General features: G+C 42.4%; 1 protein-coding gene across 1 annotated transcript in view; it reads right to left on the bottom strand.

Annotated features, from left to right (window-relative positions):
- Window positions 1–17,135, bottom strand: part of LOC137412338 (grancalcin-like) — a 98,085-nt gene that overhangs the window by 70,565 nt on the left and 10,385 nt on the right. Inside the window, exons 4-5 of the mRNA XM_068097599.2 lie at window positions 13,127–13,170; window positions 10,222–10,369 (exon numbers count right to left, since the gene is read on the bottom strand). Of these exons, the coding sequence (XP_067953700.1) occupies window positions 10,222–10,369; window positions 13,127–13,170 (192 nt within the window). The remainder of the gene's footprint in view (window positions 1–10,221; window positions 10,370–13,126; window positions 13,171–17,135) is intronic.

Raw genomic sequence — 17,135 nt, 5'->3', positions numbered from 1 at the left:
CCTTGATTAGTGATATTTCAGAGGACACATCCTTGATTAGTGATATTTCAGAGGACACATCCTTGATTAGTGATATTTCAGAGGACACATCCTTGATTAGTGATATTTCAGAGGACACATCCTTGATTAGTGATATTTCAGAGGACACATCCTTGATTAGTGATATTTCAGAGGACACATCCTTGATTAGTGATATTTCAAAGGACACATCCTTGATTGGGGATATTTCAGAGGACACATCCTTGATTAGGGATATTTCAGAGGACACATCCTTGATTTGGGATATTTCAGAGGACACATCCTTTATTTGTGATATTTCAGAGGTTACATCCTTGATTTGTGATATTTCAGACGTTACATCCTTGATTTGTGATATTTCAGAGGAGACATCCTTGATTAGGGATATTTCAGAGGACACATCCTTGATTAGGGATATTTCAGAGGACACATCCTTGACTAGTGATATTTCAGAGGACACATCCTTGACTAGTGATATTTCAGAGGACACATCCTTGACTCGTGATATTTCAGAGGACACATCCTTGACTAGTGATATTTCAGAGGACACATCCTTGATTAGTGATATTTCAGAGGACACATCCTTGATTAGGGATATTTCAGAGGACACATCCTTGACTCGTGATATTTCAGAGGACACATCCTTGACTAGTGATATTTCAGAGGACACATCCTTGACTAGTGATATTTCAGAGGACACATCCTTGACTAGTGATATTTCAGAGGACACATCCTTGACTAGTGATATTTCAGAGGACACATCCTTGACGAGTGATATTTCAGAGGACACATCCTTGACTAGTGATATTTCAGCGGACACATCCTTGACTAGTGATATTTCAGCGGACACATCCTTGATTAGTGATATTTCAGAGGATACATCTTGATTCGTGATATTTCAGAGGACACATCCTTGACTCGTGATATTTCAGAGGGCACATCCTTGACTAGTGATATTTCAGAGGACACATCCTTGACTCGTGATATTTCAGAGGACACATCCTTGACTCGTGATATTTCAGAGGACACATCCTTGACTCGTGATATTTCAGAGGACACATCCTTGACTCGTGATATTTCAGAGGACACATCCTTGACTCGTGATATTTCAGAGGACACATCCTTGACTCGTGATATTTCAGAGGACACATCCTTGATTAGTGACATTTCAGAGGACACATCCTTTATTAGTGATATTTCAGAGGACACATCCTTGATTAGTGATATTTCAGAGGACACATCCTTGACTAGTGATATTTCAGAGGACACATCCTTGACTAGTGATATTTCAGAGGACACATCCTTGACTAGTGATATTTCAGAGGACACATCCTTGACTAGTGATATTTCAGAGGACACATCCTTGACTAGTGATATTTCAGAGGACACATCCTTGACTAGTGATATTTCAGAGGACACGTCCTTGATTAGTGATATTTCAGAGGACACGTCCTTTATTAGTGATATTTCAGAGGACACGTCCTTGATTAGTGATATTTCAGAGGACACGTCCTTGATTAGTGATATTTCAGAGGACACGTCCTTGATTCGTGATATTTCAGAGGACACGTCCTTGACTCGTGATATTTCAGAGGACACATCCTTGACTCGTGATATTTCAGAGGACACATCCTTGACTCGTGATATTTCAGAGGACACATCCTTGACTCGTGATATTTCAGAGGACACATCCTTGATTAGTGATATTTCAGAGGACACATCCTTGATTAGTGATATTTCAGAGGACACATCCTTGATTAGTGATATTTCAGAGGACACATCCTTGACTCGTGATATTTCAGAGGACACATCCTTGCCTCGTGATATTTCAGAGGACACACCCTTGACTAGTGATATTTCAGAGGACACATCCTTGACTAGTGATATTTCAGAGGACACATCCTTGACTAGTGATATTTCAGAGGACACATCCTTGACTAGTGATATTTCAGAGGACACATCCTTGACTAGTGATATTTCAGAGGACACATCCTTGATTAGTGATATTTCAGAGGACACATCCTTGATTAGTGATATTTCAGAGGACACATCCTTGATTAGTGATATTTCAGAGGACACATCCTTGATTAGTGATATTTCAGAGGACACATCCTTGATTAGTGATATTTCAGAGGACACATCCTTGATTAGTGATATTTCAGAGGACACATCCTTGATTAGTCATATTTCAGAGGACACATCCTTGATTAGTCATATTTCAGAGGACACATCCTTGATTAGTGATATTTCAGAGGACACATCCTTGATTAGTGATATTTCAGAGGACACATCCTTGATTAGTGATATTTCAGAGGACACATCATTGATTAGTGATATTTCAGAGGACACATCCTTGATTAGTGATATTTCAGAGGACACATCCTTGATTAGTGATATTTCAGAGGACACATCCTTGATTAGTGATATTTCAGAGGACACATCCTTTTTTCATGATATTTCAGAGGACACATCCTTTATTCATGATATTTCAGAGGACACATCCTTTTTTCGTGATATTTCAGAGGACACATCCTTTATTAGTGATATTTCAGAGGACACATCCTTTATTAGTGATATTTCAGAGGTTACATCCTTGATTAGTGATATTTCAGAGGTTACATCCTTGATTAGTGATATTTCAGAGGTTACATCCTTGATTAGTGATATTTCAGAGGTTACATCCTTGATTAGTGATATTTCAGAGGTTACATCCTTGATTAGTGATATTTCAGAGGTTACATCCTTGCTTTGTGATATTTCAGAGGTTACATCCTTGATTAGTGATATTTCAGAGGTTACATCCTTGATTCATGATATTTCAGAGGACACATCCTTTTTTCGTGATATTTCAGAGGTTACATCCTTGATTAGTGATATTTCAGAGGTTACATCCTTGATTCGTGATATTTCAGAGGTTACATCCTTGATTAGTGATATTTCAGAGGTTACATCCTTGATTAGTGATATTTCAGAGGTTACATCCTTGATTAGTGATTTTTCAGAGGTTACATCCTTGATTAGTGATATTTCAGAGGTTACATCCTTGCTTTGTGATATTTCAGAGGTTACATCCTTGATTAGTGATATTTCAGAGGTTACATTCTTGATTCGTGATATTTCAGAGATTACATCCTTGATTAGTGATATTTCAGAGGTTACATCCTTGATTAGTGATATTTCAGAGGTTACATCCTTGATTTATTTCTATTTCTATTGATTAGTGCGATCAGATTAAGATTTTCCTTGGTGGATTAACGATCAAGGTAGCTGGCTTGACGTCTTAAGGTCCTGTGTTTGAGCCCCTGTCGTGCCGTTGAATTAACACCAGGGGGGTTGATTCAGCCTGTCATCCTTCCGAGGTTGGCAAAATGAGTCCCAGCTGACTCGTAATGAGGACACTGCATCAGCGACACAGCCATGCCCCCAGAAAATGATCCAGCCAAGCAAACAGGCTGAATACGAATAAATAAAATAAACCATTAATGTGCTGCAGATGACCAATACCCGTTGGACAGAGGTGTGAGTGATGTAAGTGGAACTGATGTGGTTGAAGTGCATCCTTTTCAAGCATCTCATCTCATCACCAAAACCCCCTTTTGATTACCAGAATGCGCCGGTTAGAATCTTCCTTGTTCCGGAGCGGCTGTTGAACTTCTTTGGTGGTGGAGATATCATGTGCTTCCACTGCATCAATTCATTTTTCGTCTCTAAGTTTTACTAAGGTTTGAATCCTTCTACCACCTCATACCATGTACATTTGCCCATTGTCTACTCGATGTCAGTGGAATTCCCATAAAAATTCATGGCTGTCTCCTACTGTCTCTCTCCTGTATGTGGTTCATGTGAAGTTTATCCATGGGCCTTGTATCGAAATTTAAAAAGGCATCTATTTCTGTTTGTAATATTCATATGAAAACACTATCATTCCATGAAACCTTCCCTTTGGTGTTTTTATTAACTCAACTGGACTATGTCCAGCTGAGTTTTTGTCATCACCCAGTGTCCGTCTGTCTGTCTGTCGTCTGTAAACAATTAGACGTCTTCGCTCTTACTTACTTACTGCGTCGAGCTTGCTCGGCATTCCATGACACGTTTCTTCCATTCATCTCTGTCACTCATGGCATTAGGTAGTTCGTTATCCAGACACCCAGTATCATTTGTAAGCTGATCGATATATGTTTTCGCAGGTCTCCCTGGTGCCTGTTTGCCATGAGTTGGTAACCAAAGTAAAACATCGCTTGCGAGCTCATCTTTGTTTCTCCAGCAGTGCCCAGCGAATCTTAATCTACGTTGACGTATGGTTACACTGATTGGTGGGATTTTTGCATACAATTCATATTTTGTGGGGTGCTCTTTCCATGAGATGTTAAGGGCTGCTCTGAGCATGCAAGTGTATGCACCATCCAGGGCCTTTTCTAGTGATGATGTCAAGGTCCATGTAATTGCCCCATATACAAGAACTGATTCAACAGCTGCTCTAAAGAAGTTTCGTTTCAGCTCTATTGGAAGCGCAGATTTCCTATGGGGGTAGGGAAGCCGAGAGAAACCAGGCTGTGCACGCGGTGGGACAGAAAACGATTAAATTATACAAAAGTTTGCAAGAATTGCAAATCAACACCAACTGGAAAACACACTGCAACACATGCACAATAAAAAACGAGTAGAAATTGACGAAGACACGAATGGAAAAAATACTATAACTTTTACTATAACTTTTAGAGTCTACGCTCTAAAAGTCACAAATATTGATTAAATTTGATGAAACTTGTTATGCAGCATCTTTAAGACAAACTAGTTTGGGATTGCATTTGGGCGTTGCACGCCCAAAAATGGGCACGGCAGGGTGGCCATATTGAAAAATCAATTTTTGTTATATTTTTTTAGCACATATAAACGATATAATTTGTGGTTCTATTATGCATATTCTAACCATATTGATATCGACAAGTTGAGTTCAGGTTCCCTGGAACCTCTAGTTTGATGTCCCAAACTCCTTATAGGGCGTTGGTGATGCCAAATCGTTTTTTTGGCAAGGGTTATACTAGATGGTTTGCCTTTGCCTTACCAGTGTTGTTTATCCATGCTCTATCCTTGTTAAATGCTGAGCATTAGCAAGGAAGCAGCGCACATCATTTAAAATAATCTTTGGTTTGGCTCGGCCGGGATTCAAACCATTGACCTCCCAGACTCAGGGCGGACGCTCTAACTGTTGGGCCACCAAGTCTGGTGTACCATATTATGGGTATACACATTGTTAATACAACAACACAACAACATGCATTTTCAGGCCATTTTCCCTGCAAGAGCGGGGGTTAGCCTTGCGGTCCCCATGACAATCTTCTCCATTTTGCCCTATTTTCTGCATCTCTCCTTGTTAACCCCCTTGCCCGCATGTCTTCTTCCACCGTCTTTAGCCAAGTCTTTCTCGGTCTTCCCCGTCCTCTACTTCCTTCTACATTCATTTCCATCACTCTTCTCAACCAGTCACTTTCATCCTTCCTCAACACATGACCAAACCATCTCAACCTGTTCCTCTTCACAGCATCAATCACAGGCTCTATTCGCATCATCTTTCGCAATTCATCATTTGTCTTCCTCTCTCTCAGCGACACTCCGCACATCCACCGAACCATTCACATTTCCACCCTTTCCAGCCTTCGTTGCTGCTCTACATTCATGACCCATGTCTCGCTCCCATAAATCATAACACTTCTCACACATGCAGCATACACCTTTCCCTTCAGCTTCAATGACACTCCCCTCCTAATCAGCACGTCACTCAGTTCCCGAAACTGCTTCCATGCACATCTCACTCGAGCAACCGTTGCCGAGTCTGATCCACCTTCTCCATTCAGCATGTCTCCGAGATAGCAAAATGTTTTCACACCTTCCAGCTTCACGCCGTCTCCAAGATCCAACTCAACATTTCCTTCATCTGCAGCTCCCTTTGTGCACACCTTACATTTGAATGTAGCTGCCACATTGGTTAATGACCCTCTCAGACCACTACATTTTTGATGAACCCACTCCGCACATTGTACATTGAATGGAGTTCACTCCGACACCCTTCCTGCACACAGCACATGGCCACTTCCCAGTTCTTTCCACCTCACCACATGCTTTACCACTTGCCATCACCTTCGTCTTTCCTATATTCACCTTCAGACCTTTTGTCTCCATACTAGTGCTGTCAACCGATCCGAGACCGGGACGAAATCACGGCGGTTTCGGCTTTCGAGACGGTCTCGGGATGGTCCCGAGATAAATTGACTGACGCAATTTTTCGGTAAAAAAAATCCCGGTTAAAATTCCAACTTCTTGCAGATATTTTTGCATAATAGAGGCATTTATTGAGCCTTGCTTTCATTACTCTGCTTCTGCACAAGCATAATTTTTCGCAAGTGCAGCTGAACTGGCACAAACGATGATAGATAAAGTAAACTCACTGTTCCAGGATTTTCCCCCTGTCAACAAACAATGCGCTGCAAACATGCCGCTGCGCGATCGCAATGACCCGCCGCTGCGGCTCAACTTCAGCTGAGATTTATGGGCTGTGGCTGGCGCGGCGAAGCGAAAAATACTTTGATAACGAGAGGGGAAAAAGAAAAACAAATCCCGCCCGACCGGGAGCTGGGCAGTATCTTGGCGCAGGTTGTTGAAGCCTAGCGAGCGAGTAAATAATTCGACTCGTAAATAGTTGGTACTTTCAAATAATTGACGTTGGTTGAGATTTATTTCAAATCCCACATAATGTGTTGATGACTTGATGTTTACAGTTTGTCGTTTTTCATTGCTGTACATAACTTAAGTCATATTTATAAGCCTATAATGCATTTCGGATTGTACACGTAATATATACACAAAGAATTAAGTTAAGCACCCCCCCCCCCCCCGTTTTTGTACAACCTCGCACATTACAAGTTTGTTGTCGTCAAAACAGTGTAATATACCCATGATATTGCTATATTTTCTGGAGAAGTGATATTATGGTCACATAAAAACATAACAATCATGCCGTTTTCAATATTTTATTCTGAATAATTTAAGGTGAAATTTTTTGGGAATTTTAGGCATATTTTCACCTCAATTTAAGTATGGAGCTATAGGTCCATCACGGACAGTGTGGATGACGTTTATGTTTTCTAACGTACAGTCATTGTTCTGAGAAGACCTCTAGCGATCTTTGCGTCAATAACGTGTGTAGGACCCACGTGATCGGATCACTGACTCAACCCTACGTCTCATAGACCCTGTAAGCCGTCGTATGCGTTGCTGTGGCAGGTTGTTCCATTCCCGATGTAATGCACGTTCCAATTCATCCAGATTGGCTATTGGAGGGACCATCTTCGCAATTTGTCGTCCCAACATGTCCCAAACGTGCTCGAGGGGGTTCAACCTGCCACAGCAACGCATACGACGGCTTACAGGGTCTATGAGACGTAGGGTTGAGTCAGGGATCCGATCACGTGGGTCCTACACACGTTATTGACGCAAAGATCGCTAGAGGTCTTCTCAGAACAATGACTGTACGTTAGAAAACATAAACGTCATCCACACTGTCCGTGATGGACCTATAGCTCCATACTTAAATTGAGGTGAAAATATGCCTAAAATTCCCCAAAAATTTCACCTTAAATTATTCAGAATAAAATATTGAAAACGGCATGATTGTTATGTTTTTATGTGACCATAATATCACTTCTCCAGAAAATATAGCAATATCATGGGTATATTACACTGTTTTGACGACAACAAACTTGTAATGTGCGAGGTTGTAAATAAACGGGGGGGGGGGTGCTTAACTTAATTCTTTGTGTATATAAAGTACACTACTTCCTGACATCGCTTTTCGCTCTGCTTTATGTTGTCATTATCCATCGTGTTGGACTGAAAAAATGAGTTTAATGTTCGTTTTGTATGAATTAACTTCAAGATCCCAGAATGAGTTCACATTCAAACTTTTCAATGGCTTTTTAAGTTAATTTGTTTCTATCTTGGTGTTTAAGATAACGAATATGATAAGGCAGCATGGCGATAACAATTGTAAAGATAAGGACTCGGGCCTGGGGGGGGGGGGGGGGGGGGGGTTTGGTTTGACGGTTTGAAGTTTTGTATGAATTTTGGTTTGACGGAGTTCCACCAATTAGGTTGCACATCACGCGCAGGCCTCCGAGTTCCACCAATTAGGTTGCAGAACGTGCAGTCTCGACGCTCGTCACCTGTTGCTCGCTGCAGCATGCCCACCACAACATTGCCCAGGCCCAACATAAACAGCGACCTTGCGCAATGCCACGATTCCCACGAACAATAAAGGAGACATAATCACAGCGAAAACACAATTTCCTTGTGCGGCAGGAACTTCTGAAAATGTCTGCCGTCGTCCTGGTGGGGCTTCCCAGGAATTCAGGTAACGCAGTCCGGTTGATCAAAGCATGGGCTCGGATAACTTGGGTGCCTTATCAGTCGACAATTGTTAAAACACGTGAACATTCGATGAAAGGCGTTATTTCGCGTTGTTAGTTTCAATTTCTGGAATAAGGGGTCGGTATATTCGATCCGTCCACCGAACGGCTATCAACGGGTTGAACAAAAAATTGTACATTCCGATTTGAGTTGAGGCACGCAACGCTGCGTCATTATAGCCCGCTTAACGGAACTATTAAAAAAAAAAGTAACATGCACATGTGCGCAGCAGCAGGACTCGGCAACTATTGAACTTTCATGAATATCGAACGGTCGTATGTGTCCGCGCGCGAGCTACGAGAACGCTTGACATGCCCGATCACAACTCACAAAATGATAATGAAACTCCAACCGGGACTCGAATATGCCTGGGCAGAAACATTTTCTCCCTTTCTGACATTCCGAGCAAGAAATTACACGACAATACAAACTGTGATGAGATAACCCGGTCCCGGTGAGATAATTCAACAAAACTTTCGTGGAAGATATACATGTTATTGTTATTAGGCTTCATCGGGGATTCACGATGAATGGGTTGCTAAACTTACGGGTAGTGGGACGTGCGTCAGGTCGGTGAGCACGCTATATTGAACGCTTAGCGTTAGCGGTGGCCGATCATCTGCATGTAGGCGGTGTATTTTATTTCATCCCGGTAAATGGAAGCTAAGTCGGAATTTAAGTACTCAACATCAGAAATGAATTTTTTTCATTGTTGTTTATATATTGTAATGAAATTCCATTATTTTTGAAGCCTTATTTTTTTTATGTATTACTTTGTCAGGAACCGAGCCGATCCGAGATCCCGTTATGAAAATTGAAAATTTATCGAGACGGTTCCGAGACGGGATTTTGAATCTGGCTAACGGCACCACTCCATACTTTCCTTCCAATTGTTCATCTTTTCCTTCAGTCCATCCATACTTTCCGCAATCAACACCAGATCATCTGCATACAACAACTCCCACGGTAAACCCTCCTTTACGTTCCGAGCCAGCACCTCCATCACAGCTACAAATAGTAGTGGACTTAGTACCGACCCCTGATGCACTCCCACCTTCACCTCAAACTCACCACTGTTCCCGTCCTTCGTCCTTACAGCTGTGCGCGCTCTTTTGTACATTGCCATCACAACTCTGATCAACCATTCCTCCACTTCTAACTTCCTCAATGCCCATGTCAATACTTCGCGTGGAACCCTATCGAATGCTTTCTCCAGATCAACAAACCCAAGAAACAACTTCTTCCTCTTCTCCGTGTACTTCTCCTGCAACTGCCTCACAATAAAGAGCGCGTCTGTCGTTCCTCTTCCTGGCATAAATTGTTAATAAAACATTCATTTAAGACAATGATGATGAAATGCTGAATTCATTGGGATGTTTAAACATTGATCTCTTTGTTTTAGATTGAGGGTGCAACATAAAAATGTTCATTATGGTGAGTCTGCTAAACATGTGTCGGTGAGGCCCCACATTAACCAATTTTGGCACTGGCTGGTGGAGGTCAAAGATCCCATTGTGAAGGGTGCCATGGAGTCTTTGATATCCACCAGGAAGTGCTAGCAGATGGGATACCCAACATCACGTCCTTTGAGGGACAACACATTAATTGATCTTGCCTGCAAAGCACCGTGGTTACAATTGCTAGTTGGGTCAGGATTCGGACCCAGACCAGCAGCTCAAAATTAAACATGCCACCTTTTTATCATCTTCTTCTTAAACAGTAATAAAATGGATAACTCACCCATTGAAGCAAGAGCTTGATTTAGCTCCGGTCCTTCTACGGTCCCGCTACGATCGACATCGATGCGTATGAAGTGCTGTTTCCAGCCATTCAGAGCCGTCGACAGGTTCTTGAACTCTTCAAAACCCATTGATCCAGAGTAGTCTTGCTGTTTGAACCTCGATAAGGAACAACAGTGTAATTTGTTTGCACTCATTCGTTACAATACATAGCTTACTTTGGCTCACTAGTAAATACCAGTTCCCTCTGTGAACATAACTCGGTGAAGAACGAAGCTAAGCTGTGCAACAGTCATTATTTGTGAGATTTGGGTATGTTTTCCTGAAGAAAAAAAATGGCACTTTCTGTTTTAGGTCATGATTGGAGATTATTGTCCCAGCTGTACAGGCGAAAAATATAAGTGCACTCCCCATTCTTGTGGGGTGGTGTTTCCCCTTGCCATGGTGTCTGGGTGCTCCCAGAAAGTATACAAAATTTGGTGGAGATTGGCCAGCACTTTTTTGTCCCCTGTCGCACCGCGGAGCGAAAGGAGGACTATGGTTTTTCCCTCCGTACGTGTGTGCGTGCGTCTGTCCGTCCGTGCGTGTGTGCGTAAGTCTAATTCTAATTTGGTGTGTGGGTGCAACCCACGTCAAAATCCAAGATGGCCGCCGCCATGTATGTCTGAACCTTGTGAGTGGAATATCTTGAAAAATAAGCGAAGTACCAACTTCTAATCTGGTGTGTGGGTGTATCTAGGCATAAGGAAGAACGCTATTGAAAATTGGGTCGCCACGTCAAAATCCAAGATGGCCGCCGCCATGTATGTCTGAACCTTGTGAGTGGAATATCTTGAAAAATAAGCGAAGTACCAACTTCTAATCTGGTGTGTGGGTGTATCTAGGCATAAGGAAGAAAGCTATTGAAAATTGGGTCGCCACGTCAAAATCTAAGATGGCCGCCATCATATATATGTCTGAACCTTGTGAGCGAAATATCTTGAAAAATAAACGAACTAGTAACTTAATCTGGTGTGGATGTATCTACGCATAAGGAAGAACGCTATTGAAAATTGGGTCGCCACGTCAAAATCTAAGATGGCCGCCTTGCGTCTTCCACTTTGTCAACTCACTTCACTGACGGGGGACCGAGGCGTAATGCTTGTTTTCGATGATTTTCAGACATATACATTCTCGGAGAATTGCATTTTCAGGAAGTCACTTGGCTTCTGATGTAGGGATGGTACAGACACTCCATAGGTTTAATACAACACAAATCCTCCAAAAAAAAATCAACTAAGATGCAAACTTACTGCATAAACCTATAAGATTTGTCAACTTACTGTATAAACCCACCAGTCGTGTGTAGAGGATTTCACATCCACTAGCACTCACGAAACTTTTGGACTGAGCTACAAAACTGACTGACTAAAAATAGCCACTTTGTAATTAGTCTTCTTCCTCTTTTCTGACAGCCTAACTCAAAAATGGTTTAAGCATCGGATTTGGTATAAACACGAATTGACTGCATTTTATAGTGCAAATGTCCATGATGATTCAAGTTTTTCATAACTTGATAGGATTTCATGAAAATTAGGCATAAGTACCCATCGGAATATGAAGGGAAAAGAGGAGTGGGTGGGACAACCACTGTCAATCTGCTTGGTGGGGGCCGGGTTGTGGCGACAATTGCCCAAGGGCCAATCACAACTAGGTGGGTGTGGTTAAAGGTGTATTATGTACAGTCTGACGACCATTATTGCCAGATGTACGATAATTATCACATGCATGACGGCATGTGCACGGAACAGAGAGTGTGTATGTGCACTGAGTCCAGGAAACTTCCATCTATAAAGCTTGCACGCACGCAGCCATGCAGTTTGTCGTCGACTTGTCATCGTTGAGGTGTGGCAGACCTTAAATGAAGTTGTTGAGTAAAAATGCACATGCAGTTTTAAAAGTACAGCAACAAGTGATACAAACTTTTTCTAATGTAAAAGGATGTCGGGATGGTATGTCAAAACGTGTGTAAACAAGGTATGGATGGTCACAACAAATGAACATGTCCCTCCATCTTTCTTTGAATAATGGTTGTTGCCTGCAAATGGCACAAAACATCACTCCTCTATTTGGGTTCATAATCCCTTGAAAATGCAAGGTGAATCGTGTGTGTGTGTTGTTGGTTGTTATTTTCATGTGCAGGTTTCAAAAGGTGGAACGGAGTCCGACAAGGACTCAAAGTATCCACCATTGTTTGTGTGTGTTGTGTGCTAACTATTTTATATTTCACTGGTCAAATTCATACATGTAAACAATAAACATACACTATCATTGCAAACGGATGCAGGGACGCACAGGGTACAACCATTATTCAGAAAAAGGGATGGTTTCACATGATCATTTATTGTGACCATCCCTATCTTGTTTACATGTTTTGGCATACCATCCCAACATCCTTTGACATTAAAAAAAAGTTTTCATTAGTTGTTTTATTATACTAGGATTGTTGATAATTGCATTGGAGTTTGACCAGAATAATTTTGGACTGTCTTGCCATGCTTTCTTACCCATACAAGATAATTAGGGCACAGGTCAAGGCCACTTGACCAATCATGCCTGTGCTATATCCACATTCAAATTGTCCCACCTAATGGGACAAACCATAATTCTACAGGTTATCTCAAGCAGATATGCCGGGCAGTGTACTTATCTTCATGAAGCGGAGCAAGGATTATTTTGACAACGAAAGGCAGATGGGATTGCTCCCATTCTGTTCGCATACATACCAAGTACAGCATTTTCTCCAATGCAACTCTTCCTATTGGCACCACATCAGAACAACAGATCTTAGAGTCTTTACGGGAACCAATGACGAGGCTGTTTTTAAGTGAGAACATCGAGTGTCCGACCACTCTACAAAAGGATACGTCAAGCATGGCCAACATGAGCTTGCAAGTCTCTAAGGAAAATGCTGTAAAGAAAGGTTCATAGAGAAAAAGTCAATAAACACTTTCACCACATTCATTTGAAGAATGAATGAGGTACATTTTTACATTGCTTTCATTCAAGCTTGCAAACTTGAAGTGATTAGTTTCACCACTGTATTTTCTGGCCACATTCAGGAAATATTGTATTGTCAGGACTGTATCGATATTTTTCTGGGCAGCGAGCAGGATAGTCTAGGCCAGTGGTCCGTAACCTATGGTCGCGACCCAAATGAGGGTCGCGGTGGTGTTCCTGAGGGTTGCGGGACGGTCTCAAAAAAAGACATATAACAGTATTATAAGGGGATTACTTCACATGCCACAATATGAAGGATTATTGAAATAGTAATTAAAGTACAATAGTTGTGGATAATATAGCATCTGTTATGTTTGGAATCCACGAGTTATAATTCACATGTAATCTATGTTTATAATTCACATGTTATCGTTCATATTGTTACGGAAACGAGGACGGCGCTCCCCCTTAGCAAGGGGGGGGGGGGTAATCCCCCTTCTATTTGCACTGGCCGTCTCCGATCCCGAAGCTACCCCGCTCTCCTGTGGGGCGGGATTGGCCGAAGCGATTGGTCAAGGGATTCCCGTACACCCCCGCCAATCCCTCCACAAGGCAGGTGGGTAACTCCGCTCGAAACCACGGACAAGATGGTATTTTGCCGAGCGGTTTTAGCAGCCCGCTTGTTCGAGCCGTTAACAGAGAACTAACCCGATTCATAAGCGTTAGCCGAAATCGCACCACAGGTACTCAATGGGGAAATCACAAAGACGATCGGATGGGAAAGAAAACCAAAGTGAAGGAACAGATATTTATTAATTATTTACACAACCACAATCAAAGAGAAGAGAAAGAAACAAAAGTAATTTACAGAAGAAGAAGAAGACTGCAATTCCTAGCTTATCGACACAGGTTTAACTTATACCCCAGACAACACAGAGGACAGACGACGAGCAGACTCACACAACTGGGGGACGAAAGGAATGGCAGAAGGTTCGTTCAGGTGGCGAGGTTCCGTTCCGACCCACGACTCTCTCTGTCTCTGTCTCTCTCTCTGTCTCTGTCTCTGTGTCTCTCTCTCTCTCTCTCTCTCTCTCTCTCTCTCTCTCTCTCTCTCTCTCTCTCTCTCTCTCTCTCTCTCTCTCTCTCTCTGTCGGAAACACTGGGATTTTCCTCTCCAGATCCTCTTCCTCCTCGTACCTCAAACCCAGCTACAGCCTTGAACCAACTCAGCAGCACGTACCCAGCTCTCGTACCAGCTCTGAACCAAAATCCAGCTCTTGAACCAACGCAGCAGCACGTACCCAGCTCTCGTACCAGCTCTGAACCAAAATCCAGCTCTTGAACCAACGCAGCAGCACGTACCAGCTTTTTTGTGTGCGATCGTCGCACACATATCTCAAGCGGGGTCGTGACACGCCCTCGGCCGTTTGGGTACCACCCCCGTGCTCTGTTTTGTGGCCTTATATGGCAATGCCACGATCTTGTAACCTTATTTGGGCATGGAGCTGAACAGCCCCGCCCCCGTGGCGAGCCACGGGCTTGTAGCCTTATTTGGGCATAGAGCTGAACAGCCCCGCCCCCGTGGCGAGCCACGGGCTTGTCTCTTCTCGGCGACCCCACCCTTCTTGTCCAAACAGAGCACGGAGCACATGTTCACAATGGCGGCGAACGCCGCTTTCAAACCAGGGCCAGTTGAGAGGGCGCGCACCCCACGCTTGTCAAGCTGTTTTGCACGGAGAGAGAGAGAGTTTTGCTGGGAAATGAAATCCTTGAAGGGGACCTATCTTATTTGATTCGGTGCAATGCAATGAACTAGTGGAAAAACAGAGCCTTCTACTGACATATAATAAAGAGATAACTATTTAGAAGGTCCTATGATTTTCTACGTGTGTGCGATGGACTCACTAAGGGGACGACCTTTGATCTTTACAATTAATGGAGGTATTTACAAAGAATTATTACATTATTTACAGAGGGTGATATTTACAAACAATTACCAACGTGCAGGATTCTCAAATCCGCAACAATATGTATGGGAAACGGAAGTGATGGTTGGTTTTGGAGAGTGGGAGGAGCTAAGGAAAGACAGGGTTTTGGAGGCCTCATGGGCATGCTGTGCTGCGTTGAGATTTCGGATTGAACCGTTGACGTTACCATCAAGTACGTTTCGGGTAATTGCTGGATAAAACAGCATCCATATACGCCTAATGCCCTAATATAATAATGTTCGCGTCCGTTCACGTCCAATACTCGTGCGTCAAGCAGACCAGCAAAGAGCCTGTTGTGAAGTAGCACTCTTATCTGAATGCGATATTATAGATGGCGCTGTAATTTTAGCATTTTGAGCTTAATTATCGAATGCACTTTATATTCGTTAAATGTTTTTATTTAAATTAAAAATGTTTGATATTTATACATTCATAACTTCCAGATGAGTTGTATAAGCATGATTTTTTTGAAATACGGCTTCACCGAGATGAGAGAAAAATCTGGGAATGTCCGACCTCAGTGTGTTCAGTGCCTGCAAGTCCTCACCAATGAATCTATGAAGGAAAACAAATTGAAGCGTCATTTGCATTCAGTTCATCCAAATTTTGGTGAAAAGCCACCGAGTTACTGGGAGAACAAAGAAGAACAGGTAAAACGAAGTCGGATTGATGCTCCCTCGAGTTCAGCCTTTTCTCTGGAGAAAGCTTTCTTGGCATCCTTTGAAGTGGCGTGGTATATTGCAAGATGCAAAAAGCCCCATAACATCGGAGAGGAGCTGGTGAAGCCAGCAGCAGTGGCAATGGTGAAAACTGTTTGCGGAGCAGATGTTTCCAAGAACATTGATTCGGTTTCTTTCTGATAATAGAAATTGATGTATGTGGACATCTGATCAACCACTTTCTGATAATAGCATCAAACGTAATTGATCTCATTTCAGATGATTTTTTGGCTCAACTGATTGTGGCACTGAAAAAAACAGAAAAATTTTCATTGCAGACGGGTGAATCAGTCGACATTGCAGGTGACGCTCAACTTATGGTTTTTGTAAGGTACAGAGGAGAAGACGACATTCTGGAAGAATTTCTTTTCTGCAATGCCCTGTCAAGTACCACCACTGGAGAAGACTTCTTTATTATGATGAATAATTTTTTCAAGAAACATGATTTTGACTGGTTGAATTGTTTGGCTGTGTGCACTGATGGAGCTCCATCTATGATGAGAAGTCGTTTGAGTTTTGTTACTCGTGGTAAAGCAGAAAACCCTGATATATTACAATACTTCACTGTTTCTTACATCGGGGAAACCTTGCCACTCAACGTTTTCAACCGGACCTACATGTAGTTCTCAATAATGCCATCCAAATTGTGAATTTTGTCAAGGCCAGGGCTCTAAACTCACGTATTTTCCATAAAATGTGTGAAGAGATGGGATCACATCACCAAGTCTTGCTGTTCCACACTGATGTTCGTTGGCTCTCTCGAGGGAAGATTCTCGGAAGTTATTTCACTAAAAACGGGAATTTAATTTTTTTAACGTGAGAAGAGACATTCACTGGCAGAGTGCTTTAGAGATGCTGCTTGGCTGGCAAAGCTTGCCTATTTGAGTGACATCTTCATGCACCTGAATGAACTGAATTCAGACATGCAGGGCTGCAATCATACCATGGTGGACATTGGTGAAAAAATTGCCTCATTCAAGAAAAAGCTTGCTCTTTGGAGAGAAAAAACTGGCTAAAGGAAAAACTGCTGCCTTTCCAGAACTGAGTGCTTTGCTGGAAGATGCGTCGGAAATATCCCTTGTTGACGTCAAAAGTATTTTCGAAGATCATCTGAAGAACCTTCAGGAAGAAATGGACAGGTATTTTCCAGAAAACGTCGACCTCAAGAAGCAGTTGGATCAGAAATGTGTTCAATGTGAACGTCAGTGAAGTCGGAGAAGATATTCCGG

The sequence above is a fragment of the Myxine glutinosa genome, chromosome 1 (assembly GCF_964187855.1).
Source record: "Myxine glutinosa chromosome 1, kmMyxGlut1.1, whole genome shotgun sequence".
Taxonomy (NCBI): Eukaryota; Metazoa; Chordata; class Myxini; order Myxiniformes; family Myxinidae; genus Myxine; species Myxine glutinosa.
The sequence above is the reverse complement of the archived record's forward strand: the minus strand, read 5'-3'. Positions and strand labels throughout refer to the sequence as shown.